We start from the raw sequence: 26,215 nt of genomic DNA, 5'->3' as shown, positions 1-26,215 counted from the left end.
TAGTTCATTTGCTATTAATTAAATCTGCAGAAAGGAACTGAAACAGATACCTTAAAAACAGGTATGCATGTTTTGGGAAATGGTTAACAGTAAAGAATAAAATTATTTATAATGGGTTAAAACCTACAAAACCACTAGAATGGTACTTTAAGTGATCTTCCAGAGCCACTGTCCTCCAAATTTAGCTCTCTGATCTAAAAGGAAAGTTATGCTTGACCTTTACGAATTTTTTTTGTGGCGACGTCATTCTCTGACAGCTGTTTCTCGCAGCCCGTTTGTCCAAGACAACCGTTTGTCTGATGTAGCAGAATGGTTTTCCTACAGTGTGTATTAGGGGCCTGCTGTGGGGTTTCCCAGTCCATTTTGAAGGGGCCTGGCCTTTATTTGGCATCTTATTTTATTCATTTAGCCTCTTCAGTGAGGAGATAAGGAGCAGAAGAGAGGGGGCGGACGGGATGAAGATGAGAGGCAGAGATGAGAGGAGGAAGAGGAGGAGGGCAGGAATATAAAAGGATGAAAAGGAGATGAGAGGAAGGTGTGGGGGAGAGACACAGAGAGGAAGAGGACGTATGAAAGACAGGAAGCTCCGGTCAGAGCACCTGTCACAGAAGAGGCTCCTGCTTTCTATCACTGTCTCCTCCCCTCTTTTTTTCCATCCATCTCTTTTGTCTGGCAACAGGAGGGACACGCAAAGGGGAAAGAGCGGGTGCTTAAAATCCCTCCTTCCTTCCTGTGTCCATCTCCTGTCCTAAAGACCTGTTGTCTCCATAGCAACAGACCCTGACTTCATACTGAGCTTATTCAGTTAGTAGTCATGAGTGTGTGTGTGTGTGTGTGTGTGTGTGTGTGTGTGTGTGTGGCAGAGAGAGAGAGAGAGAGTGAGTGAGTTTGCTGCTGCTCATGCCTCTCGGTGCCAATGTTTGTGTGTCAGTGTGCCCTTGTGCCTGTTGTTGTTTTTGTTTCTCAAGTAGGACGGTTTATCTTCCCAAAACATCAGTCCAACACTCCATCCAAGTTTTGAAAGCCAGTTCATTTTTGGTCCATCGGAAAAAAACATCTTGTGTTAAAAATGTTGAAGGAGCGTTGGCTTTTTCAGTCTATGAGTTTTCACTCAGGCACCGTGACATTTCGCACCTCCCCGCCTTCTGGAAGCATGTGTACATACTGCCACTGACAGCTCTTCCAGCCAATGGCAGCCCAGTCTTTTCTGAGTTGGTTACCTTGGGCAAGGCTGGGTTTGGCGATCCATCAGCAGCCGGGGGAGGCCGCGAGCGGGCTGTGGTGCAGGTAGGCGGGGTTCACCACAGAAACTGGGAAGTTGAAAATGAACGGAGAGGTGGGCGTGGCTGTCGTCGACGTGGTTGTCGTCGTGGAGGACTTGGGCCCGAGCAGCGGGCTCGCTATGGAGGCCGCTTCGGCAGCCCACGAGGTGGCGAGGAGCTGTGACTCAAACTGCAGCAGCTGGCCCATGAAGCTGAAATTGGGGGAGATGATGCTGCGACGCCGGCGAACGAACTCGAAGGCTTCGTCCAGACGCACTCGCTTCCTCTTCATCAGGTAGGCCAGGCAGATGGTGGCGGAGCGAGAGATACCGGCTTTACAATGGACCAGCACTCGCCCACCGGAGTCCCGTACTGAATCTGAGGAGAGAGAGGGGTCAGAAGTTAGAGGTTTCCATCAATAATAACACTTTTTAGTTTTTATTGGCTACCACAAATATCACTATTCAATTCAATTTTATTTATAGCATCAATTCATAACAAGAGTTATCTCGAGACACTTTAAAGATAGAGGAGGTCTAGACCACACTCCTGAATTTACAAGGACTCAACAGTTCTAGTAGTTTCCTATTGGATTAGATTGTCATGGATTTGGTACAGCTATTCATGCTCACCAGAGGATGCCTCTAGCGCTACCAGCAGGTCAAAGTTTTCACTTATCCAGTAAAATATTTTAACATCTACTGAATGGTTTGTCACAAGATCTGGTACATTCAGTCAATTGTTGTTTCTACATAATGTACCCTAATGATGTGTTGTAATGACTTATGCTCTAACTCCATCTTCAGGCCAAATCTTTATCAGTATTTGTCCAATACTTTTGTTTATGACAAAATGCCTGCGAAACAAATCACATCCCCATCAGTCTCAGCTGTACCTAGTGGTGATTAGCAAGTGTATTAATTGCTATTTACGAGGGTGAACATTATAAACATCAGCATGTTGTCATGTTAGCATGTATCGCTGAAATCACCGCTTCTGTGCTTAACGCTAGCCATGCAGAGCTGCTAGCATGGCTGTAGACTCTTGTTTTTTGTTGGTTAGTAAGGGAGTTTTTTTCCCATGGTGGTTTGCCTTAAAGCTCAATTTCCATCATGATCAATGACATTGTTTTTTCTAGTTTATTTCATCTCCAAGCACAGAGCTCCAAGCATGTTTGTAGCAGTTCATTTGAAGGTGAGTTTTTTTAAAGGCCCAATTGGTACCAAATTTGACAAATAGCACCGACACACCTCAAATGTTGATGTCTAATGTAAAGCAGTGCATGCGAAAAAACTAAATTACATCTGGGTTGAACATCGTGTTTAGCTTTTTCTTTATCCTTTTGAGGAAACAGTTTGTGCCCACTGAACAGATAAAGAAAGAAAAGAATTTTACATCATCATTCTGTTTGGACACCATGACCCTTAACTGTCACCCGGAATGCAATTTCTTTTCTCACAGCCACCGAGTATTTTAAGCTTAACAGATGTACAGCCCTGCCTCAAGCTGTTTTCATGCCTTCCTCTCTCTGTGCAGTCAAACTAACCTCAAAGTGAGAAAAGCAGCAAATCACATTTAACTGAAACACGCAAGTGCAACATTTTTGAGTCATCAGCCTCTTTCACACTTCCTCCCCTGTCCTATTTATGTCTCTGCCTCTTTTAGTATCTGTAGGCGCACGCTATTACTTTGAATAACCGGATATAAGTAACAGATTGATTAGAGCATTTACAGTAACTCAATTTCCCCAACAGCCATCAGTTTCAATGATTAGTTAGAGAGTCATGTTAGGAAGCATGTGTGCGGCCTGCAGGAAATTAGAAGCGCAGAACATGAAGAGGATGATGGAGGGACTTTTTTTAAATTGTTTTTGCATGTCGATTGATTTAATCCTATCTTCCCCCATTGCCTCTGTTTTTCAGTCCAACTTTTTGCTCTCTTTCACACACAAACATAGATTTCAGTTCACCCTGTAACAGTGGATGAGTCAGACTCTAGTCCAAAAGCAGCTAACCATGACGCATACCAGCACCCACACACACCCACACCCACACCCACACACACACCCACACCCACACCCACACCCACACCCACACCCACACCCACACCCACACACACACACACACACACACACACACAAGATGTGGATGTACAGCATGTATATGAAAAGCAAATCGCACACTTTTCTGTATTACATACACATACACAAACGAGAAATTGTGCTCCAGAGAAACGATAGATTGGAATATGTTCTCGTTCCAAATGCTTTGCTCCGTCTTTTCCTTGATTATGTTACATTGTTTTGTTCTGAAACGAGCTAATTGAATTAGATTTGGTGGGTATTTTCTTTCTTTTTCTGCCTTGCTCTCTCAAATCTTCTGAAATGTGAGTGATAAAGGGCTACTTGGAATTAACCGTTTTTGACAGATCCCAGTGAATAAATGTTTGATTTGTTGTCATGTGCCTGCTCTATATGCACAGTGTGTCTGCTACATCTCTTATCTCTGAAAGCTCTTCTGGGGGGAAATTCTCCGACGCTCGGAAAATGCAAGGAAAGAAATAACCCAGCAATGAGAACGTAGCACACAGAACAAATATATTAAATTGAATTTAGCTAAAGAAAATATATATCTAAGGCCTGCAATGATTAAGTCATTTGAAAGAAAATGTATCTCTTTTGATTATCAATAAATATTTCAGACAATTTTCAAGCAAGAATGTGAAATATTTGATGATTTTAGCTTCTCAGATGTTAGGAGTTTGCTGCTTTTCCTTGTCTTACATTATATTAAATGAAATAAATTTGGATTTGAAAAACAAGACATGCGATTTCATTACCTTGTGCTCTGGGAAATTATGATTGTGATTATAATATAAATAATTAAATCGTGAAAGGATCTTATTCAATAATGAAAATTAAATTAATTGCAATCCTACATACTGTACGTCTTGTAATTATTAATTAAAAAAAAAAAGTCTCTGATGTGTTTTAGCAAACTTGACAAACAAACCAAACTACTCTTTTAATAACCTAAAAACGCACAAACCATGCCTGAAGGAAGCTCCTTACAGTTTTTGTTTCCCACAATGGGAATACATTTGTTCTGCTAAAATCACACACACACACACACACACACACGCACGCACGCACGCACGCACGCACGCACGCACGCAGGTACACACACACACACGCACGCACACACACACGCACACACTGACCTATGAACTCAATAGCCTCCAGGAACCAGCAGCTGATGTCTTCTTTATGGTTGTCCTCCACGGGTATACATTTGTACTGGTACGCCCCCTCGAAGTGATTGGGACAGTCGGCAGACACGTTCAGCAAGGCGGAGATTCCCATGCCGTCCAAAACCTCTTTCTTTGAGGCGTGGAGGGCGCTGCCAAGGTAGAGGAACGGGAGGATCTCAACTGGGCCGCCCTGAGCAAAAGACAGATGGAAGGATGATGATTAATGCTTTTATTTCACGGTAAAAGTACTTTAATTCCAGCGGTAAAGAGATTTTCTGTTCTGAGACTGTTTGTTCATAAATCGGTCATTACATGAAAAAACATCTTCTGACCAAACCTGGAGAGCCATGTTGGACAGGAGTTACTTTAGTGGAGAAACAGCTTATATGGTAATACAAAGAATTCACTGTCTCAGTGAGCAACAGAGGCCAGATGGCAGATGACTTCAGTTTATGTGTGACCACGCTTAAATGTTTTGCTAAATCACATTAGCCACGCCGAACAGGGGTAGCTCATTATCAGTGTAATTAATGCAGGGTCATTTGATCTGGGCTATGTTGCTTGTTAAGAGTAATGTCCTCGTATTGGAATGGAGGAAATAACTGAGTGTCTGATGAATTGACTAATGTCTACATGCTTACACCATACGATTCAGTGGAAATGTACTGTAAGCATGTTTTGGTTCGGTTAAGCACGACAGATCTATGCTGAGGATTCACCATTCTCTCATGCTTCAATAAGAACACCTTGTACTAGTTATTCTGAGAAAAATATGCTCCAAGGCAACACTTCCTCAGAAAGTCAGCTCTACCTAATGCCATTTATAGCATAGCAAAGACGTGAAGGTTTGATAAAAGAAGTCTCTCATGGAGCATAGAAATGTGAATACGAGTTTGTCCTTTCTGGTTTTTAAAAATAAGATATATGTGTGCTATAACATAAAAATGACTATATGCCAACATTAGAACATGGCTGTCACCCTTCATAATAAAAAACGGAAAGCTTCCATGGTATAAGAAAAAGGTTTATGAGTAATGCAAAATTATTAAGTGTTCTAGTATGTACTACTGTACATAAAAAGGAAACTTATCTTAAAATGTACCAATCAAATTTTGTATTTTGAAAATGTATTTGAAAGCATATTGCAGTGGAAGAGTAGAAGCGTTGTTTTCGCTTTCATTGGATCTCAGGGGTCAGCCAGATGGCGGTCTATACCGGTAGTGAGACTTATTGATGAGGGCTCTGTCTGTTTATGTCACTGCCGCTGACGAGCTCGGTACTGACACAGGAAATGATCAATACCGCTTAGAGATGTAACGTGAGGGGGGGAGGGGGGGGGAGAGTGCACCCTGAGAGGAAAACAGCAAGTGAGATACTCAACAGGAAGCTACAGTATTCCTTGAAAAAAAAAAAAACACTTGATAGTGTGGCTGAGACTATGAAGCATTTTTCTTAGAAAATGCACAGAGGCTGGATTGTCTGATCATCAGAGCGTCTCTGTCCTCATGCGTTCCAGTGGAATTAAACCCGAAACCACATGTGACTGGAACTGTTGCATAAAGTCTGCAGGCTCAAACAGCAGATCACTGACCAACAAAGCAAGACCACCCGGGTCACAGGAAGTGACGCAGAGGTGAATCAATAGTGAATTGTGACCTCTAGTGTAGCCTATCGTTAGACAAATAACTCATTCAGCCAGAAAGTGGATTTCCAGGTAATGTTCCTGGCAGTTGACATGGCTTTTTTCTCACATGGTCATTACCCTGACTAGACTGGATGAGGAAATGGGGTTGAATCAACGCGGGGAAGTAACAGTGATGTTACAAAGCAAATAGCTTCCAGTGTAGTTCCTGTGTCCAAATGGCAGCTCTCGGTGTTGAAACATTTATTTGACTGCCGTGACATTGACAAATTCCAATTTTTTGTGACGGCTTGTGTGTGTGTGTGTTATTTGTGATTTTTTTCATATTTAGGAAGGAAATCATTTGTTGCAGCACACACTTGACAGCAGGTTGACACTGGTAAATGTTAAACTGTGTCTTTTTTAAAGTCTTCTTTTCAGGCTAAGACGGGGTGAGTTGGGGTTGGTTTGTGTCCCGTGGCGTTTTACCTGTTCGTGGTGTGGCGTCCCACAAGACGAGCAGGCAGAGTCAATGCTGGACTGGCTGGTCAGAGTCGGCAAGGATTTGTTTTTTATACAAAACTCTGGGTATTCTGAGAAAAACCTGTCGTAGCCACCTGGAAAAGAGACATCATGATCAAATACAAAGGTATATCACAATAGAAATAATATTATAATAAAACATGACAGATTCAATCCCTGCTGAGGTAGACGGACTGTAGGATCCTCTAGGAACATTACAGAAATAGGGATTTTGTGTGTGTGTGTGTGTGTGTGTGTTTGTGGGGAGGGGTTATATGCATGAAAGATTACGGAAGCATCAAACATCCGGATTTACACCTCTGCATTCAGTGAGCCTGACATTAAGACAATTAAACCGACCCCTGACCTACTCTGTCCTGTGTCTACTACGTAGATTTGAAAACAATTTCATCTTCCCTTTGCTTATTTTTTATTTCATTTTTAAATACATCTGCAGTTCTGACCGCTGCTCCCTGCACCTCAGGGATCACATCAGATTACCCGTGAAATGTCATCTTTATAAGCTACACACATACACTCCTGTGCTTCGAGGCGTCTTTGCCATTAGGATGCACAAACAAAACAAATGCGCCACAGCTTGCAGCAGCTTTGCCTTTTCAAATTCCCTGCAATCTAAATATAGTCTGGTGAAATAAATCAAGATGGATTTCAGGTTTTACAGCTTCCCATCATTGATTTACCCGAAGCAGACTGCTTCTGAAAGGATGATGTGCAAGTCCCTCCGGTTTGTGGCTTCTGCGCACCAGCATTACCTCATTCACTCAGATCACAACCATTGGTCTGTGAGTGAATGTGTGCAGCTGTGAGTGACTGAGTGAGTGTGCGCAGTAATAAAATTACACCAGTGCACGAAAATAAAGTAGGCACGATAGGAATTATATTAACAATATTTCAATATCTGGTTTGTGGTGTATTGAGCAGCTACAACATTAAGTATGTTTGAGGTTACAATAACATAATATTGATTACATTGGTTAAACATTTTAATTAGAAATGCCCCAGATAGGCTGGTGGCATGTCTATTGAAATTAAGACTATTCATGAAATCTGAAGCTATTAGTAGCTCGTAATGCCTCATTAAAATAAAATTAACATTCTGATTAGCAAAAACATTATATTGCACATTTATCATTATTGTTTTTGTAGGGTACATATTTTTTTTTACTAATAGGCTACAAAAGACTTATTTAAAACGATGTTTAACTTGTATTTGGAAATATTATCGATATAGAATTTAGGCTGAATTGAAATCAATATTTGTGTTATAAATAAAACCTGTATTATAATATAATAGGCTATACCTTTTTACCACCCTATATTAAGGTCGAATCCCAGAATAACCACCACTCATCGGTTGAATTACATTAACATTACATTACAATAACATTGAATGAAATGCTTTAATTGACCGTTTTGAGGGGGACTTCTGAATATAATGACCGTAGGCTACTGGTGCTGCTGGTCTATTTTTATCTTACTTAACGTTACATGCTGCAGCTGACCCCATTGAAAACGAAGCGGTACAATGAAGCACATTTACCTTTGAGCAGGTACAATTGCGTGCCGGGGGAGTAACTGCACACAGCGTTGAGCACTAGAGTCAGCGTGCTGTCCTCCTTCACCGCCTCGGAGTCCGGCGTCCTCTCGTCGTACAGCACCACGGCGGAGTACATCCCGAAGCGGAGGCGGCTCCGGACCTCCTCGTCCCCGGCCAGTATCTGGTCCAGGCTGAGCACGGAGCCCTTTGTCCTGCGGCGGACGATGGTGTAGCAGCGGGCGTTGACGGCCCCGCGGATGTGCCCCGCGTTGAAGGCGAGGAAGGAGCGGCAGTCCAGCAGCAGGCACTTGGCGTTGTCGTCCTTTAAGAACCGCTTCACCACGGGACAGTCCATCTCGCCGAGGTCCTCCATCGCACGTCGTTTCGGGCTGTGTGTAGGCTTCGCTGCCGCTTATCTCCTCTGTCCGTCTGTCTCTCTCGCTGTGCCCACACCGCCCTGCAAACGTCGGATCCCTTGCTCTTCTATTCTCGTCTACTATCCCCGCATTGTAACCGCACTGCTCTTCACACTCATTCCGTTCACCTCTTTCTCTCTCCTCTCCCTCACCGAATGTTGTTCCTTCTCAGGATTGTTTCTATTTTTTCCTTTTTTTTGTGAATGGCTGCATCGCGTGACGGCGGAAGTGACGTCAACCAATAGCAGCCAATCCCAAAGCGTCCAGTTTCCCGTCCCCTTTCCTCCTCTGCCGTTCATTCATAAAAAAAGACAGACATCAATGAAATGAGAGGCGATGGGGAAGGACATAAGACCCCAGGGGGCGTACAGTGGTACTGGCCGTGCCTTAAACAGCTCATGACCACATTTGGATGATAGTTATGGTGAAATAAAGAAGTTTAAGGAATAAAAACAAACGTAGGCCTACTTGTACATGGGCTACTGATATCACTAAGAATCAAAACACAATCCTGTAGCTAGACTATGTGGAGCCGTTTAGCCTATTTGATATTTTTTGTTTGTTCTCATTTGTTTAAAGCCACACATTCAGTCTCGCTGCTCTCATTAAACCGTCCACCATAGCCAGTAAAATAAACTCATAAACCCAGTTCCCTGAAATAAATATTTGTGGCATTATGAAATAAAAAGATCCCTGAATTAAATAAATGTTAACTTATGAAATAGCATTTGATTAAAATTGTATGAGTGTAAATCAAACTGTATTTGATTTTATGTTAATGTAAGGTTCAGTACTAGTTTACCTCATTGATAATGTCTGGTTTTGGCATAATGTGCTGATAAATATAACGATCTGCAGTTGGGTGTTTTTACGTGCTCATATAAACGTTTCTGTGTTCACATATTCATCTAAGTGTGCATCTGTGTGTGGGTGTGTAATCCTACAAGAGGAAACGCAGTTTGCATCTTCTATCACACAGCCTTGGTTAGCAAGCCTAGGTATTTGCATGTTGATCCCATTTCCATGGTTACAAGAGAGAGCAGCAGATGAGGAAGAAAAACCCAGACACCCTCATAGGCAGACAATCCAGATGAAAGAAGCAGACAGATACACATTTCCATACAGTACATGGGCTTACAGATTTGTGTTTTTTTTTTGTTCAGAGCCTTAATACTGTGTATTAGATTTATTTTTAATTAATAATTCAACAATAGGTAACTGATGTTATACAAGCAGGATCTAAGACAGCAATGTTGAAATTACATTTAGCATCCATAACTCTTGAAATTCTTGTTAATAATGTCATGGTTGCTGACTGAAAGAAAAGAGTCTGTCGAGACTCAACAGTAGGCAAAAACAAAAACCTCAAAAGAGGAAATGTTGCATGATTAAAAGGCCAGAGTTACAGGGATAAAATGATGTGGGTATGTCTATAAAACGGAAACAGTCACATTGTGTATTATTTGAAAAAGTTTCAGTTTCTGTATTTAATATTTTTTGATTTTCATAGGATATATTATTAAGTTACTAGCCATGAGAATATGTTGTTCCAACACATGTAGACACGGCAGCTGTCCTTAGTTTCAAAGGCTACAGCAATTTAGTATTGGACCTTCGTAAAGTTGCAAGTGACAGATTAAAAAAGAATGATCATAAATGATGCAGCAAATGTTGAAATATCCAGTATTTTAGTTCTGTGCGGGTCAAACTCCAAAAATACGTAATCCTACATTTCCCATAAAACAGCTCAGCATAATCTTTCATTAGATCTTCCCTGGCACATCTTTCAAGCTTGACGTTTGTTGCAATGCAATATTTTCCTGTAAACATTTGTGGACTCAAAAGATACCACTTAAATAATAATAATTATTATATATATGTATATATACACACAAATTCGGTGTGCATCGAAATGTTTGTAGCAAGTTGGCTGCCGGTGAAGAGTTAACAGAAGCACTGCAGCAAAACTAAATCATGAATGAAAGGACCTTGAATGTTAAGACGAGACGAAGTACGCGGCAAGATGGAAGACAACAGGGATGAAGTGGAGGAAGAGAGAGGGAGTCATGTGAGGGGGAGTCATGTCATGAAGAGAGAGGGAGGAGGGTGTGTGAGGGATGGATGCATGATTGAGCAAGGAAAAATAGGTGATTACTTGAGTTGGATTGCAGCCTCTAGTGTCCCATATGAAAACACACACACACACACACACACACACACACACACACACACACACACACACACACACACACACACACACACACACACACACACACACACACACACACACACACACACACACACACACACACACCACACCGCATTACTATCAACCCAAAACAATGCCTTCACGCAGGCGGGGTGGTGCTGCTGCCGTAGCAACAAGGGCGAGGTGTGGGAGGGCGGAGACAGCGAAGGGGACTGCGAGGGGATTGGCTGGAGAGAGACTCTGCGCTGATGTCATCGCTCTCCCACTGCTCTTCCCTGTCCATCCATTCCCTCCCTCATATCCCTCGCCCCCATGCCGTCATCCGTCAATAAAGTGGACGAGTTAGAGAGAGAGAGAGAGAGAGAGAGCAAGAGAGAGCAAGAGAGAGAGAGAGACAGAGAGAGAGGGCGAGAGGGAGGGAGGAAGGGAGGACATTTTGTATATGAGCTTTGCACACGTCATCGTTGCTAAATATCTCTTGTACTCCTTTTTTACTCCTTGTCTCTCTAATCATGCACTTGGATTCTTTCTTTTTTACATTCATCATTCTCTCTCTGTATGTTGATAATTTTCTCACAGGCACAGTGCATATTACAGTAATACAGCTTTTTTTGTAAATAAAGTGGAGTTAGCCCAAAAGGCTTTTATCTGTAGTCCCTACACATGTTACATAGGCCCTTCAATATCATGTAATTGTACAGAGAAATAATAAAAAGAGAACGTTTTGTGTGTAAAGATAATAAGAATTATATACAGTAGAACATTGTGATGCAAAGGGTCAGGTGCTGATTAAAAATATGCAACACAGAAGCATAATATACAATACATGCCAAGATATCCTGACGCACATGTGAATGGTATCAATCCTTTCGGCAACAAAGTGAATAAGTGCAACTCAACATGTCAAACTATCCCTCTGAAGAGCTCTAGTTTATATGAAAAAGACGTAATGTAGCTGTATAATATATGTAATAAACAGTAGTCAGTAAGAGTGCAATGAGCTGCTGTTTTGTTATAATAGAAATCCTGCATACATTGAGAACAAATAAAGTCCACAAGGCAGGATCATTAAAACACCAACACACCATAAAAAACAACAACACGCACTCCGACTTGCATGAGTGTGTGTGTATGTAATTCATGTGTGTACGTTCTAGATCTGTCCCACTCTCTAATCCCATAATCCAGTGGTTAAGCCTTGACTGAGTGCTGCAACATTTTCATGAATGAGTTTATGCCGTATGTCATGTGTCTGTGTGAGTGTGTCGAGAGAGGCAGGGAGAGAGGGATGAAGGAGTGACAGTTACGTGTATGAAAGAGGAACAAAGGAATGAACATATTAGAAAAACATTGAGAGAGAGATTCTGTTCTGTTGTTTCTATGATTTTCTTCTTTTTGTTTTTAAATTGATATATTCTAGTTTACTCAATGAATTGTGTGTATATTGTTTTTTTCCCAATAAAGCTATTTGAATAGGAATTTTGCTCTTAAGGAGAGGGGTGGAGGACTGAATAGAAAAAAGGGAGAGTGAGAAAGAGGGCAAAGGATAGAGGCACGGAGAGTTGAGCAGCGGAAGTGAATGGCATGCTGGGGGTTGTTAGTCTGTTTGGAGCAGATCTATATTTTTATCATATCCATAATTCTAGTGGCTGACCTTTATAACCTTTTAACTGGGACAACCAAGTCATAAAGCTATTTTACGGCCCCCTCTTTTGAAATAAAAACATTAACAAACCACATTTCGTCAGTGCTATTTCGCAAGTTGGTCGAGTGCATCAAAATGACAGACTCTTAGACCTTGCTGTATTCTGTATCTGTTTTTACTCTTTAGGAAAGGACACATAATGGAAAAATGCTGTTTTTCTCTCTAAAATACAATAATTGTGAGTAAATTATTGTTGTTCTGCTGTTCAGAGCATGAAAAAAGTCCCAATTACTAAGGGTAGTAACTATCTGCATGGCTTAATAGGGTAAGTGAGAAAACATTACTTTGAGAAGTGAGTGAAATTTCCCTTAAGAACTACACTGACTATTAGTGGGCACACGGGACCCTGTTGGAGTTCCCGAACGCTTGGCTGATAAACCCTTAAAAGAAAGTAGTGTCTAAAGTACTTGTGTCCCCTGTGTCAGATTTTGGAAAACAAATATTAAAAATACTTGAAATAAGTTTTGATATTTGTGTAAACCGGAATTTATGTAATAGGCTACACATGATGGATGCCAATGCTTTGGGAAATGTTTTCTGGGTTGGAATGTTTATCCAGAGCTGTTTGTGGAGACTCTGTGGGTTAATGAGTAATAAAACAGGTCACCAGCTGCTTAACCTCATTTCAATGGACCAACTTACTGAACAAACACACACACACACACACAGACACACACACACACACACACACACACACAGGTCACGCACTGAATCCCTTCTTGTCTGGACCTCACATGCTAACCTAGTGCACCCGAGGCGGCAGACACTCGGTCGGCACACATGCACATGGCTAATTGCCTATTTACCCCAACTGGTTATCGTCAATGGGAATTGTGAGTTTCCTATTTGATCATTGTGTTGCCTACTTCCTCCTCAGCCTTAAGTGCAAACGCCGCGCTATTTGATAATCTCTCATTTTTGACCTGGCTTCAGTTTTTTCAGTTTTTTTTCTTCTTTTTTTCTAACAAATTGAATTAGGAAACTCAAAACAGACCAAAATTTACAATGATGACCTGGCAAGAAGCAAAAGTTGTTGTAATTTCAAATTGGTTAATTTATGAGGAATATGGTTAACTGCTCCTCAGATTTCTGCAGGGTAAATCCAGACAGCCAGCTAGACTATCTGTCCAATCTCAGTTTTCTGTTCCACGACTACAACAACTTTTGAACGTACACATGTTCCAACAAAACAAGTTTCTTCCCGAGGCTATTTTGCAGCGGCACATGGCTCTGTCTGGTGCTTAGTGCCGCCGATTATGATTGGTTTAAAGCAATGCCAAAAACAGAGCAAATTTTTCTTCCCATCCCAGAACGGAGAGTGGTATCAATCTTCTCATCTAACTCTCACTCTCAGTATAAAAGCAAATAAATGTGTTTACTAAAATCCAGTCCAACTATTATTTTAACGTAAATGACTCTGCCTTGGTGTTAGCGCAACATGCTAAGCTTTCAGCACTATGAGGAACACGCAGCCATGTTTTCAATTTTCAAAGAAACCAATGAGAAAAACAATTCAATTAAGAAGAAAATTTAAATTACATAAAGCACGCCTTTGCTTGTCATGGAGAATTGCTTTTACAGTGGCATTACATATCAACCCAAATTGCGGCAAATAAACCTAAAATGCAAGGGACATTACCGTGTGTATAATCTTTTTTTTCCTTCTGTCTCTCTCTAGTTCTCTCTCACACACTCACAAAAAACATGCATTCATCATTCAAATCCCTGTGAGTGTTTTGAATAGTCAAATTAGCACAGGATGAAACGATGAGATCCTATTCAAACCTATTCATGTTTTACTCAAACATCTACAAGATGGGAAATTGTGCAGCCAAACATTCCTGTTACACCTACAATGTTCAAACTGTGCTTTCAAACTAAGACGTTACAACAAATATTGTTTTAGTAAATGAGAATAGAAGAGGTTATAATCCTGGAGGGAGCTGAGGTTTTCTAAAGTACCTTCCTGTAATAAATGTTGTCTCACAGCTTGGGCATAAGTCCAGACTGCTTGCTTTCATATGGTGCGGTCTGGGTAATGTCCACAGCCTGGTGCAGAGGGGTTTAAGAGACAGCGGCCATACCAAAGACAAAAGTGAAGGTACAAGCAGACATCATATTTAGATGAAGTGATGACATGAAACAGTTTCCAGCAGAGTTTAGTATCACTTACGCTAATGTTCAAGTTGTTATGGCCCGGTCACACCAGACATGCACACAAAACTTCACCCATGTTTAGTAGTTAAAGAAGCTTGGTGACAGATGGCGACTACTCGCAGGGCTGGTTGGTAAAAAACTGTAGCTAGCAAGCTAACCGCTGACACACTAGCCAGCTAGGAATAAGCTAATGAATTCATTTTCTCTATAGGCCTACAGGGCGTTTAGTCTTTTGTTCTCTGGTATGTTGTACATCATTTCATTCAATACATGTTACTGGAACAAGATAAAAGCTCTCTGACCTAGCCTGCTTGCTAACTGGCAGTTATCAAGCTTCTTAGCTCAGTTGCTAATGGGGAAAAAAGGCCTAGTCATATAGGTCCTAGTCGAATCTGTAACTCTCAAATCCTTCCTCTTTTGTAATGCAGTTTATACTCAAAGAGACAAGGTTAAATGAAAGTAGATGATGCAACATCTGCATTTTGGACTCTCCAGCTCTCTGTTCTCCCATGGCTCAGCACATTTAACATTTAACTGTACCTAAATGTGAGAATAATGTAAAAATAATAGTTGCAGTCCAAAGTTTGCAGTTACTGAATTAGTTTTAATTTAAGGCTAACGCTAAGAAAAATAACACTATATCTGTACTTTAATATTTAATTTAAAAAATAGTACATTGGAAATTAACAAACAAGGTAGTTACACAAAACATACAGTACACACAAAATATAGTAAAGTTAGAGAAAACAGAAAAAAAACTGACACAAAAAGTTGTACATGTTAGTATAATCCAGTACTCTCAAGGTGTATGTGCACACCCGTAGCCTTTTTGTTAAAGAATGCGTCCGGGGCAAATATGTAAAAAGAAAGAAGAAAAAATAAAAAATATATTTTGATGCTTTTTTGCTATTTGCTAACTACTAACCATTAATGACCTCTTCTTAAACCACAGTAAAAAAAATTCCCTTTAAAAAAAAAAGAAAAGGGATTCATATTATTTGCATCAGTGGCTCAGCTTCTCTTGCTGAGTTTTGAATGAATGACTATGAATGAAGACAGCAACAAGGATTATCTTCAAGTCAAAAGCAGGCAGGGCTAAAGCACAATGTGTGTGTGTGCGAGTGTGGGTGTCATGTGGCAGCCTGAACAGAACGGACACGGGGATTAAAGACAGGAAACAGACTGCTGTTAAAACCCCTTTCCACCTCTGTACACAAACACTCCTATGTGTCTTTCTCCTGCAGTTTGTTAGCAAAACGTACATTTCGTTTTTGCATCTGATGCTAAAACTGTATATTTTATCGCTGCTAGCAAGAACCAAGACACACAACCTGGCACCGCACTATCTCCCCTCATCTCATGAGGAAGAGGTGCGTCAGACTTGACACACAAGTTTACGTCATCAATCATGTTTTAGTTGGAGAAACTGTGACGGCGCCACAGCTGTGGTTACTCAGGCAACGAGCAGCAAATATGACTGGTGATGACAGACACACGTGCAGTCACACACATAGAGACAAGCACATAATCTCAAAGCACACAGGCATATGTACAGAAAAACAAACCCTGCTCTAGTCATGTTGGCCTGTGTCTCATACTTTTCTGTTTGAATTTTCCCAGAGACAACACGAAAGGCAGCTGACCAGTGATGGAGGGTACATGGGGAGGAGGGGGGAGGAGGGACAGACAGGAGATGAATGGGGGAGGGACAAGAGGAAGCAGAGTGTCCTTGTTAATGTGACACGGTCACATTTAAGTGATTGAATTTCCTCTGTGTGAGTCTGTGTGTGTTTGTGTATGAGTGTAGAGCCACGAGTCAATTGCCCAATTGCTTGACAGCCAACATGACTTGAGTTATAAGACACACAACTTAAACATTTCCCCCCCCCTCCTGTATACCCGCTGGAGGCTCAAACTAAAACTCAGGACTCAAGGTGTTAACACAATCTGACTGCAAGAGTATGCCTGCAACGCAACTGAATCCTATTATGTCCTGTGTGTTATAATACTTGACAAGCTAGCTCTCTTCCTGTATGCTTCCTGCTCACATGTCGTATGAATATGCAGCAGAGAAGATGAAGATGTGAGATGTTACCAAATCTTCCCTTAAACCTTGCGGAACCTCATGAAGGAACTTGAACCAAACAACCATTTACTTGCTTTTGCTCAGTGGGTTGAATGTCTTGCTTCTTACCAAAATGACTTGTATAAGTTATTATATTTGCCATTTAACTTCTGCCTCTAGCTTACATAACCCTCACAGTTAGAATGTACTTATCTTTAGTCAGTTTTGAAATTAAACTATCTTGATCAGGGATTTGCAGAGACATTTGGAGGGGCTGTTGCTCTAACCCGGAAAAAAAGGCAACCCAGCTGGAGCTGACATATGGTGGCAACATTTTTACACAAGATTGGAGGATAAGGCAAGTTAATTTAATGTGACTTTATTAATGATGGGCTAATCTTATTGATGCAGCCACAACAGCAAAAAAAAGCCAAAAAAAGCCAAGTTTATTCAGGCTCTGTCTTCAGAGGGGCAGTTCAGCCAATCAGGGCAAACAGGCTGTTGCCCAGGCAACAATAGCCCGTAGCTGTGCACGTCCCTGATCTTGATGTTTTTTAATATTTTTATGAACATCTAGAAGAATTGGGGATCTGCACATATGTAAGCAGTTAAATGCTTACATATGTTTTGCCATCTACCAAGTGAATGGTTGGGAAACAGCACTAGACCAATTACATTAAAACACTCCATTAAAATTAATTAATTCCAGTAGAAACTAGAAGACCTGCAATAACATTTCTCTAATAGATTTCTTTATTAAATTACAGGGAAACATTGTCTGAACTCAAAAACACATTGTTGTGTAATGTTTCCTAAAGGAAAACCGACTCCCAGTCACGTGTGAACCTGCAAACAATAGAACTAACCTGTCAGCTGCTGTCCACACACACACACACACACAGTGTGGATCACTCCAGATAAATATATTGAAGATTTGCACATTAGTAAACAAACTATTTGAACTCACTTCAAAAATGTAGCCGTATGTTGGCAAAAACATGGGTATTTTGGCATGCTGATGCTACATAATGCTTTGAGAAGTTTTAATGGAGGTTTTGAAATTGGGTCTTTTTTTAGCTGCTCATAGAAAAGGCAGTTTGGAGATACAACAAATTTTTTAAATATGAATCCTGCTTATGTTTACATTTGATTGACGTGTTTATACGGTGACATCAGATACAGTTCACTTACTTAAAGCGTTTTGTTTACTAATTCAGTAATTTTACTTCTGATTACCTAGGAATAATGTGATTATTAACTTGACCAATGAGTATCTCAAACTATTTATGTAGGAAATGCACAAAGTTGAATCGTACAAGGTGGGTAGGGAATTGGGTTCAAATCCGTGGAACGATAAAGATACTGAGAAGAAGGCGGAGGCGAGAGACTCAGAGGCAAGCATGTTTATTTTTACATCTCAGCACCCTACTGCCTTCTCCAGGATAAAAAATACACACACAAATCAACTGAGAGGACTAAGGAAACAACGGTATATGACAACGCTATAAGAAATTATTTTATTTCAATGTTATTAATTGGAAGACGTAACTTGATGGCATCTTCAAATGGTTTATAATAAATAATTGCTCTTTCTTTTGCTAGGGATGTTTTTTGTCTTCTTCTGCAGATGTACTGCTTTATTTTTCTTTTTTATGTGGTTTTATGTATGTATACATATATACACACAGTGTATACACACATCTATATTTTTCACATATATTACATTTATTAAATTTTTTATGTAGAAATAAAGAAATATTGTATGCTGGGTGTATAAGATGTGGACACAGAGACAGATTAATAACTATTTGCTGTGTATGAGCTGACTGTACATGCCGAGTCAACCGTTCCTCACAACACGAAGGTCAAATTTCTTTCTGCTGTCAGAAAATCACATTCTGATTCTGCGTAATTTAATTGCACACAGTCTTCTTTTCTGCTATAGTGACTTCCAATCTGACCACTAAATATCATCATGTTTCGGATGTGAGGGTCAAGTCACATTTACTGGACCTCTCAGCAAATCTCATTGTGTTGTGGCTGATATGACATGATATTTTGCTCTTTTAAAGCATTATCCACATTGATTTTGCCATGCATACCCATTGTCTGTTTATGCTGCAAGCAATGCTGCCCATGCCCTTTGCTTTAACATGATGTCTATAAATAGCCAGCCTGTCAGGAGCAACTTTTGGACAATTTTTAGAGTTGGGCTGTCAGATACAGGAACTGAACTTATTGAGGGTGGCCCAAATTCTGGGAAACGATAGTGAGTTAACACTCTCCATATCACATATGTCCCACTAACCAGCTTTCATTCTATCTGCAGGGGAAATGCCTCTTTCGTCAAAATGTTTCCCGTGAATAATGCCTTCAGCCTGTCACGCATTAGCTTCAACATTGTTTTTTAATGGCACTGAAACATGTGGTTTCCTGTGGTTACTGCTGGGAATGTTAGCCATCTCCATTGTACTTGAATTTCACCTTGTTTATCACATTCAGGAAGTCACTATGTGGGCAGTATTTTAATACTTATTTCCTTCTTCAAAGCCTGAAACCATCCAAACCCCAGGAGCAAGTTATCACTGGAAAGTACTGGAACTCACAGTCCAACTCCTACTTATTCTACCAGCAGCAGCCAAACACTAAGCCCATTCTTCAGTTTCTATGGAAATGTGTTTTTCTTTTTGAGAGTTTTGCAGTTACCGCTCATGTTCTAACTGTTGTAACTGTGCGAAGACAAACATCTCCTCCTACACTCCCACTGGGATATGTTCTGAGGGGGTAAACACAGCACGGCGAGTACTGTGATGTACAGTAGCAGTGAATTAAGACAACACTCTTACAAGTGTGAGGGCTGAATGTAATTTAGAAAAAAGTTTTTTTTTAATGTGTTCATTGGAGAACCAATTTTAGCTATAATTTAACCCATGTTTCAACAGTTAAACCCCATCCTATACTCCATGAATTATTTCCATTTTACTCTTCACACATGCATTCAGATTACGTGTCCTGATGTACAAAACAAGCAATGTAGAATCAACACTGACAAAAATAGATATTCTGAATTAAACATTTAATTATCAGAAAACTAGTGTTACCGCCTTGCGGTTGTATGCCTCTGTCAACCAGTGAAGTTGCAGTCTGTCCTGACTCCAATCAGACATTTGTGTAAATTGTTGTCATACTTAGCATATTAATTCTTGTCACAGTGACCTTTGACCACCAAAATTTGATAAATTGATCCTTGAGTTCCTGTGGACATGTGTGACAAATTTGAAGACATTCCCTCCAGGGGTCCTGAGACTATGTGTTCAAAGAATGGCACGGACGGAGGGACAACCCCAAAACATAAAGCCTTCAAAATGCTGCCGCCGGCGCTGAGGCATACCAATAGTGAATAGTAACATATTTTTCTGAATTATAAAGTTCATCCTAGTATTGCAAATGGGACTATTTATTATTATGACTTGTGAGTTTAACATTCTTAAGAGTGACACATTTCTTTGCAATTTAGCCACCTACACTGCTCAGGTTATTATTACAGTGCGCTTATATAATCCCTTGTCTCCATTCTGCTCATTCCCACAATTTACCAATATACTCACTGATCTCTGCTGAGTGTACCTTTATTAACTTTGCCCTTTGATTCAATCATCTGTTCTATCAGCATGATTCTTTAGTGATGCAACTGTTTTATGAATGTATCATATACTATATAGAGTTTAGTATCTCTGGAGTAATTTAAGCACATATCTGCAAGATAGACTTGCATTGCCTAAAACAATCACAGACACAATACAATCTATTTGCTGTGACGTACTTGTAATCCACTATTTAAAAAAGGCCAAAGTATTTACTGTAAGTCTGCAATGCTCTGATCATTCTTATGTTCGGCCATGCCAGCTGCACTTGAAAACTCAGCTACCACCACTGCTAGTACGTCATAAGGCATACCTCCCAAGTACCCTGGGGAAAACATATTATCATCACTCCCCAAATCGGCCAAATTTTGGCTGTACATACAGTATTCTGCATCCCTATAAATATCCATTCCACATTAGTTGGCTGACTAAATTAAGAAAAGCTTAACGCAGTAAACTCAGGATGATGCATGACCATGACCCATTTTTAAACTCTGCAATTCTTTTAGATAACATTATACATGAAATAATGTGTGAATGTATCACTTGAAATATTCAGCTTGGATACTGAGTAAACAGCTAAGTTCACTATGTGTAAATCATGGTCAGGTGTGAAAAAGGGACTATTACAAAAGTGGCCTGACCTCTTAATTCAAACTGTGTGAGCACGGCTAAAGCAGTGGAAGAAACAGGACTGCTATTGTCTCTAGCGTGTTGGGAAGCCAGCTTTCCTAACAGCTGTGGATAAACATACTTTTCACAGAGCTTTCAAGCGAACGGCACAGATTGAGGCTAAGAATGCATTCTGGATGGTGTCCTGATTCAACCAAGATTCATGGCATTTTTAAGCAATTTAATTCAGGGAGTGGAAGTTAGTCCAGTTTGTCTAAAAGTGAACAGGAATTTAAATGCATTTAACAATAAGTGTCATACATTATATATAAAAGTAGTCAGTTCCCAACAGTTGGGTTAAGTTTTAAACAAATATTATTATTATTATATTTTTATTTTACTTTTTTTTTTTATGAAAATAATTGATTTACTTCACTTTTTTTTTTTTTTCAAACATTTTTTTAAATTACATAGCCACCTATCTATAAACAGGACGTAGTTTGATATTTAAATTGGAAAGGCAGGGGATATATTCCCCTTTACAACCCAATCTCAAACAGTGTGCAGTTTGGATATTTCCTTTGATGCTACTAAAGATGTAAATCTTTCATTTATATATATATATATATATATATATATATATATATATATATATATATATATATATATATGAAAGATTTACATAATAATAATAATAAATTTATATAAAAAAAAAAAAAGGTAAATCATTTCCTAAAATAGCTGGGCACTGTAATTTTTAGGAAAGGTTACTCAAATGTTTACAAAGAGTAAATTTGTTAGGGAATATTTTCGGAGGCAGATTAATACACATTTGGTGGGCTGGTAAGTAGTTACAGCTTCAGGAGAGTGTAGGATTCACTTAAAATACATAACTGTGCCAATGTCCACGGTAATGGAGGAACATGTCACCCAGTGCAACAGTGTGTCTCACCGATATGTATGTGTATGGTATGTGTAATAGTTTTTGGACACAATGGAGCAAGACAAAGAGAAATAAGATATGTCAGGCTTTTAAATTCACAGTTATTGGTTTGGTTCTTTTGCTAACATCAAGAAAAATATATTGCCTTAGACAGCCTTATTTGTTAATGCCTAGTCTTTAATGTACGTTGTAATGTAATCAAATACAATGACACTGAGCAGCAGCACATAGTAGTACCCATTAGTGACTTCAGCATAAAAATACAGTTGTTAAATGTTGACTTTTCATTAAACTTTGCCTCTCCCAGACAACTTTTTTTTCTCTCCTCTCCTCTGACTTCCCCCTTTTCCCTCTGATTTTCCCCTCCCATTTCACCTCCTCTTCTTCCTCCCAAGTGGACCAGAGACAGAGCCATTACCCTGCGGCTGAAAACAATTCAAGTGTTGTTCCGTGATGTAATGAAATGAATGACTGCAGTCCCAAAGAGAGGAGGGGGGAGAGATGGAAGGGAGCTCCATGAGAGACAGAAGAGGAGGATGAGTGATTGAAAGACAGTGTATGTCAATTAGAGAGCAAGGAGGGAGTCTGGAGAGGGATGCCTTTACTCAATTTTACTCCCAGGAACTCATGCAACTCTCGTGTTTCCTAACCATCTCTCACATTACAATTGCAACATCATGGAACAAGACATTACTGTAAATGTAAAATTATAATAAGAGTCACAAGAGGATGACAGCTAGTATGGAAATAGTCTGAATGGTTAGTAAGCTGGCACGTTATTTGTGGGTCAGAAGCCTCTAGGTCAAGATAATGTTTATGCTAATGCACTTAAAAGGACTAAAAGCAGAAGTTACATTTTGTTTTACTTGACCTACAATATTTCTGTGGGTTTATTGTTTTTGATTAAAGAATTTGAGAAGTTATAATAATAAAAGGTTATATATTCTGGCTCAAGAACAATAAAGATTATCGTTTACATTGTTTTACAGTTGTTCACCATCTACTCACTTCTTTGGAGGATTGTGGAGAGATTTATAGTATTTTAAATAGGAAACTAAAAATAACATGATATCAAAAGTTATTTCTAAACCTGCTTGTGTTTGATTTAGTTTTTTTTTCCCTTTAAGCCATGCTAGCATCGTGGAAATATTGATCCTCTGACTTTCCTATCTAGCGGCATCAAAATGTTTGAATTAGTCCAATACTTTGGTTTATAAATAAATACCTGGAAAAACAATGACTAAGTAATTCAAAAGCCTTAGCTGTCCTTTATGTGTAGTGCTTATTAGCTAATGTTAGCATGCTTGCATGCTTAACAAAGATGACATTGTACATTGTACCTGCTAAACATCAGCCAGTTAACATGATCAATCATGCTGATTATGTAAGAAAAAGGTTTAAAGCGTCGAAGCCCTTCTAAATTAAAAAATAAACGTAGGCCATACTATCTGAATACGAAAGTCAATGTTCAATTTCAAATTCACAAAGGCTCTAATATAAAGGGATTCACTCTCTGACTTCAGTGCTCGCACATCCATCAACTTCTTCAACAAGTCACAGGAAGTTCATTAATATTCTACAAACGACCTGGAACTCAACTGATGTTACAGTGTAACCAGGTACTAGCTCACTACTTCTCAACTTCTGTCAGAGGCTCTCAAATCAAAAAATATACGTCCACCTGCTACAAAAAATGATTTTCTACATATATTTGGCAGACTGCTTTGCTTCTGAGCGCTCCCTCACTGAGTTCAGCAGCACTGGGAAGATAAATTAAACAGTGCTTGATGGCACCTCAGTGACTAATAGCTTTTTCTTCCTGCTTGTCTGAGCACAGACAAACACAGTAAGCATCGAGGAGTGTGTGTAATTCATTGACGGACACATGCTTTTGTGTTTATGTGAGTGTGTCTCTGTGTGTATTCAACGACAGCTCACTAAACCCGTTCCCAGGGTCTTTCACCTCCAATGTCAGCTCCAAATGTTAGCATGTCTGGCTAATTAGCTTATGGCATGCAGTAATAATGCTAACATGATGTTAGTAACCAGGTCAAAGAGCATGTCATAAACTAACCTTATTATTAGTGGGGTTACTGGTTACGTTGGAAAAAAGTCCCATTGAGCTAAGCAAAAGTTAGCTTGTTAGCAAACACTCATTGTTTCATTGCAGATCTAATATAGGATGCTTGTGTTTATAGTTTGGTACACTCCATTATCCCCAGTTGACTTTAAGTCTACTGGGACTATAAAAATGGTGCTGGGTGCATGTATCACACATTGTTTACAGATACTATTATTTAGTTGTATGTGGCAGGGGTAGGCGGTGAGCTTTTCCTGCCTTTACTTCCTGTTCCTGTTGTATACCCTATTAAAAGGCCAACAGTCCACCGGGAGTGGACAGATAGGACAGTCATGTGATAATTAGCTCCGCTCATTAAAACTGACCTCAGGCTTTGTTCTGCCATCTGGATACACTGTACTACCTCCTGTTAGACGAGTGTGTGTGTGTGTGTGTGTGTGTGTGTGTGTGTGTGTTATGATCTCTAATAAAGCTGCATTTTGTTATGATCTACACGCAAGAAAGAAAACCACCGCTTCTGCTCATCATATTCTTGAAATTTATCAACATTACATTTGCAAGAGCAAATTTAGTAAAGCCATTGTTTGTGGCTGCGTAGTCAGCTAATTTTTAAATTATGTTTTAAAATGGGAAGGGGCAGACCACAAGGAGGGACACAGAAAGTCCGTTTAGCCATCAGTAAACAAATTACCTGCATGATTTAGAACGTAATCCGTACCAAACGTAAATTTCCAGATTTACAGGGAGTTATGTGCCGTGATTACCATTAACTGACATATCACACCATACTGTAACACATCATCCTATACTATAACACCAATCTCTCTCTGCATTGTTGTGAGGAGGACCGGTAGCTAGCAGAAACATGCAAAATGAGCAGTGAGTCACCCCACTCTGTTCACTAGAATCCTGTTTCTGCCCGATCTTGTGTGATGTATGATTGCAAGTGTGCGTGCGTGTGTGCGTGCGTGTGTGCGTGCGTGTGTGCGTGTGACGGAGACGACTGAGTGAGACAAGTAAGAAATATGCACAATGTCTGCAACAGAATTCACTGTGTATACGAGGACATATAGTTGTCTGTGTAAGACAGCAGCAAAGACAATACAGTGCCTTTATTGAGAAGCTCTCTGCAGGACAAAAGCATCTTTCTGAGACACATGCCTATGACTGATCACAGAGATTACAGGCAACATTAACAGAATAGTTCACATTTGAGTTACACACCCCAGGATGCCTTCACACTGTAGCTGAACGTGTTCCAGTTCTGCTGAGATAAGATTGCAAGTAGCCTATATAAAATACAGCATTAATCTTGCTATGCGTTTATTTCCGTTAGTCGGGAAACTTAACTGTAACTGTATTTAGTTTTAAAAGGAAATTAAAGACCTATCTTTTTAGAATAATGTCATTGCCTTAGTTTTTTACCTTTACATTATTTTTGGTCCCTGCTGTGTATATTGTATTGTTTTCTTTTGACATTTATTTTTTGATTTTTTTTTCCATTTTGTTTTATTGTGGTAATTTTGAGTCTTGAAAATGTATATTCATTCCTGTTTATTTTTTTCGATTTAGCCATTTTTTTGTCCATTTTAATTTTGCCATGTGAAGCACTTTGGGTTGCATGATTGCATGAAGGATGCTATATGAATAAAATCGAGTTAGGTAATTTCCTGTCTGTTTCTATCCTATTTGATTTTATTTGATTGTACTTGAAGGGGGTTCACTGTAAAATAGTAATTTTGTTATGTCTTATAAATAACTTTTAATCTTCTCTTTTAGATGCAATGTGGGGGAAAGTAATTAGAGAACATGTTATCGTTTTATTTTAAACAAAGCCCGGAGGCTTGCTCCAACCTTAGTCAAATTCCATGTTTCCTCATGCCTGGCAAATAAAGCTGATTCTGATAAACTAAATTTGATTTTTTCTTGTTCCTTGAACAGCACACATTAGATCTATTTTTGGGAGCCCCCAACCCTTACATTGTGAACCATATTTGACCTGTACATTTGAAAGAATACAGAAACGGAAGCAGCAACAATAAATTAAAAATGCAAACTTACACACTATGTAATATAATATAACAAATGTGATTATGAGTTGATGGGCTAAAAATCATCATTAGGTTACAAAGTATTTTTAAACTGTAAAGCTCTCAAAACGCCTTCTGGCAT

General features: G+C 39.6%; 2 protein-coding genes across 2 annotated transcripts in view; both read right to left on the bottom strand.

The window, feature by feature from the left end:
- Positions 1 to 260: 260 nt before the first annotated feature.
- Positions 261 to 8,817, bottom strand: dusp4 (dual specificity phosphatase 4). The gene is made up of 4 exons (XM_034895962.1): positions 8,216 to 8,817; positions 6,622 to 6,749; positions 4,482 to 4,701; positions 261 to 1,640 (listed from the first exon to the last, which is right to left on the bottom strand). The coding sequence occupies exons 1-4, from the start codon at positions 8,583 to 8,585 to the stop codon at positions 1,249 to 1,251; spliced, it is 1,110 nt and encodes a 369-aa protein (XP_034751853.1). The 5' UTR covers positions 8,586 to 8,817; the 3' UTR covers positions 261 to 1,248.
- Positions 8,818 to 8,820: 3 nt separating this feature from the next.
- The window catches only part of LOC117959084 (25-hydroxyvitamin D-1 alpha hydroxylase, mitochondrial-like), a 39,375-nt gene continuing 21,980 nt past the window's right edge, over positions 8,821 to 26,215 (bottom strand). The window contains exon 11 of the mRNA XM_034895958.1: positions 8,821 to 8,916. Within this exon, the coding sequence (XP_034751849.1) occupies positions 8,863 to 8,916 (54 nt within the window). The 3' untranslated portion in view covers positions 8,821 to 8,862. The remainder of the gene's footprint in view (positions 8,917 to 26,215) is intronic.

The sequence above is a fragment of the Etheostoma cragini genome, chromosome 16 (assembly GCF_013103735.1).
Source record: "Etheostoma cragini isolate CJK2018 chromosome 16, CSU_Ecrag_1.0, whole genome shotgun sequence".
Taxonomy (NCBI): Eukaryota; Metazoa; Chordata; class Actinopteri; order Perciformes; family Percidae; genus Etheostoma; species Etheostoma cragini.
This window is presented reverse-complemented; position numbering and strand designations above follow the sequence as displayed.

What these genes read in the sequence shown, in the direction of transcription:
- dusp4 (XM_034895962.1), bottom strand. Translation starts at nt 8,585, where the DNA reads ATGGAGGACCTCGGCGAGATGGACTGTCCCGTGGTGAAGCGGTTCTTA. An exon ending in GCAATTGTACCTGCTCAAAG is followed by an intron (nt 6,750 to 8,215) that starts GTAAATGTGCTT and finishes TCTCTTTTCCAG; the next exon opens with GTGGCTACGACAGGTTTTTC. An exon ending in GGACGCCACACCACGAACAG is followed by an intron (nt 4,702 to 6,621) that starts GTAAAACGCCAC and finishes TCTTTTGCTCAG; the next exon opens with GGCGGCCCAGTTGAGATCCT.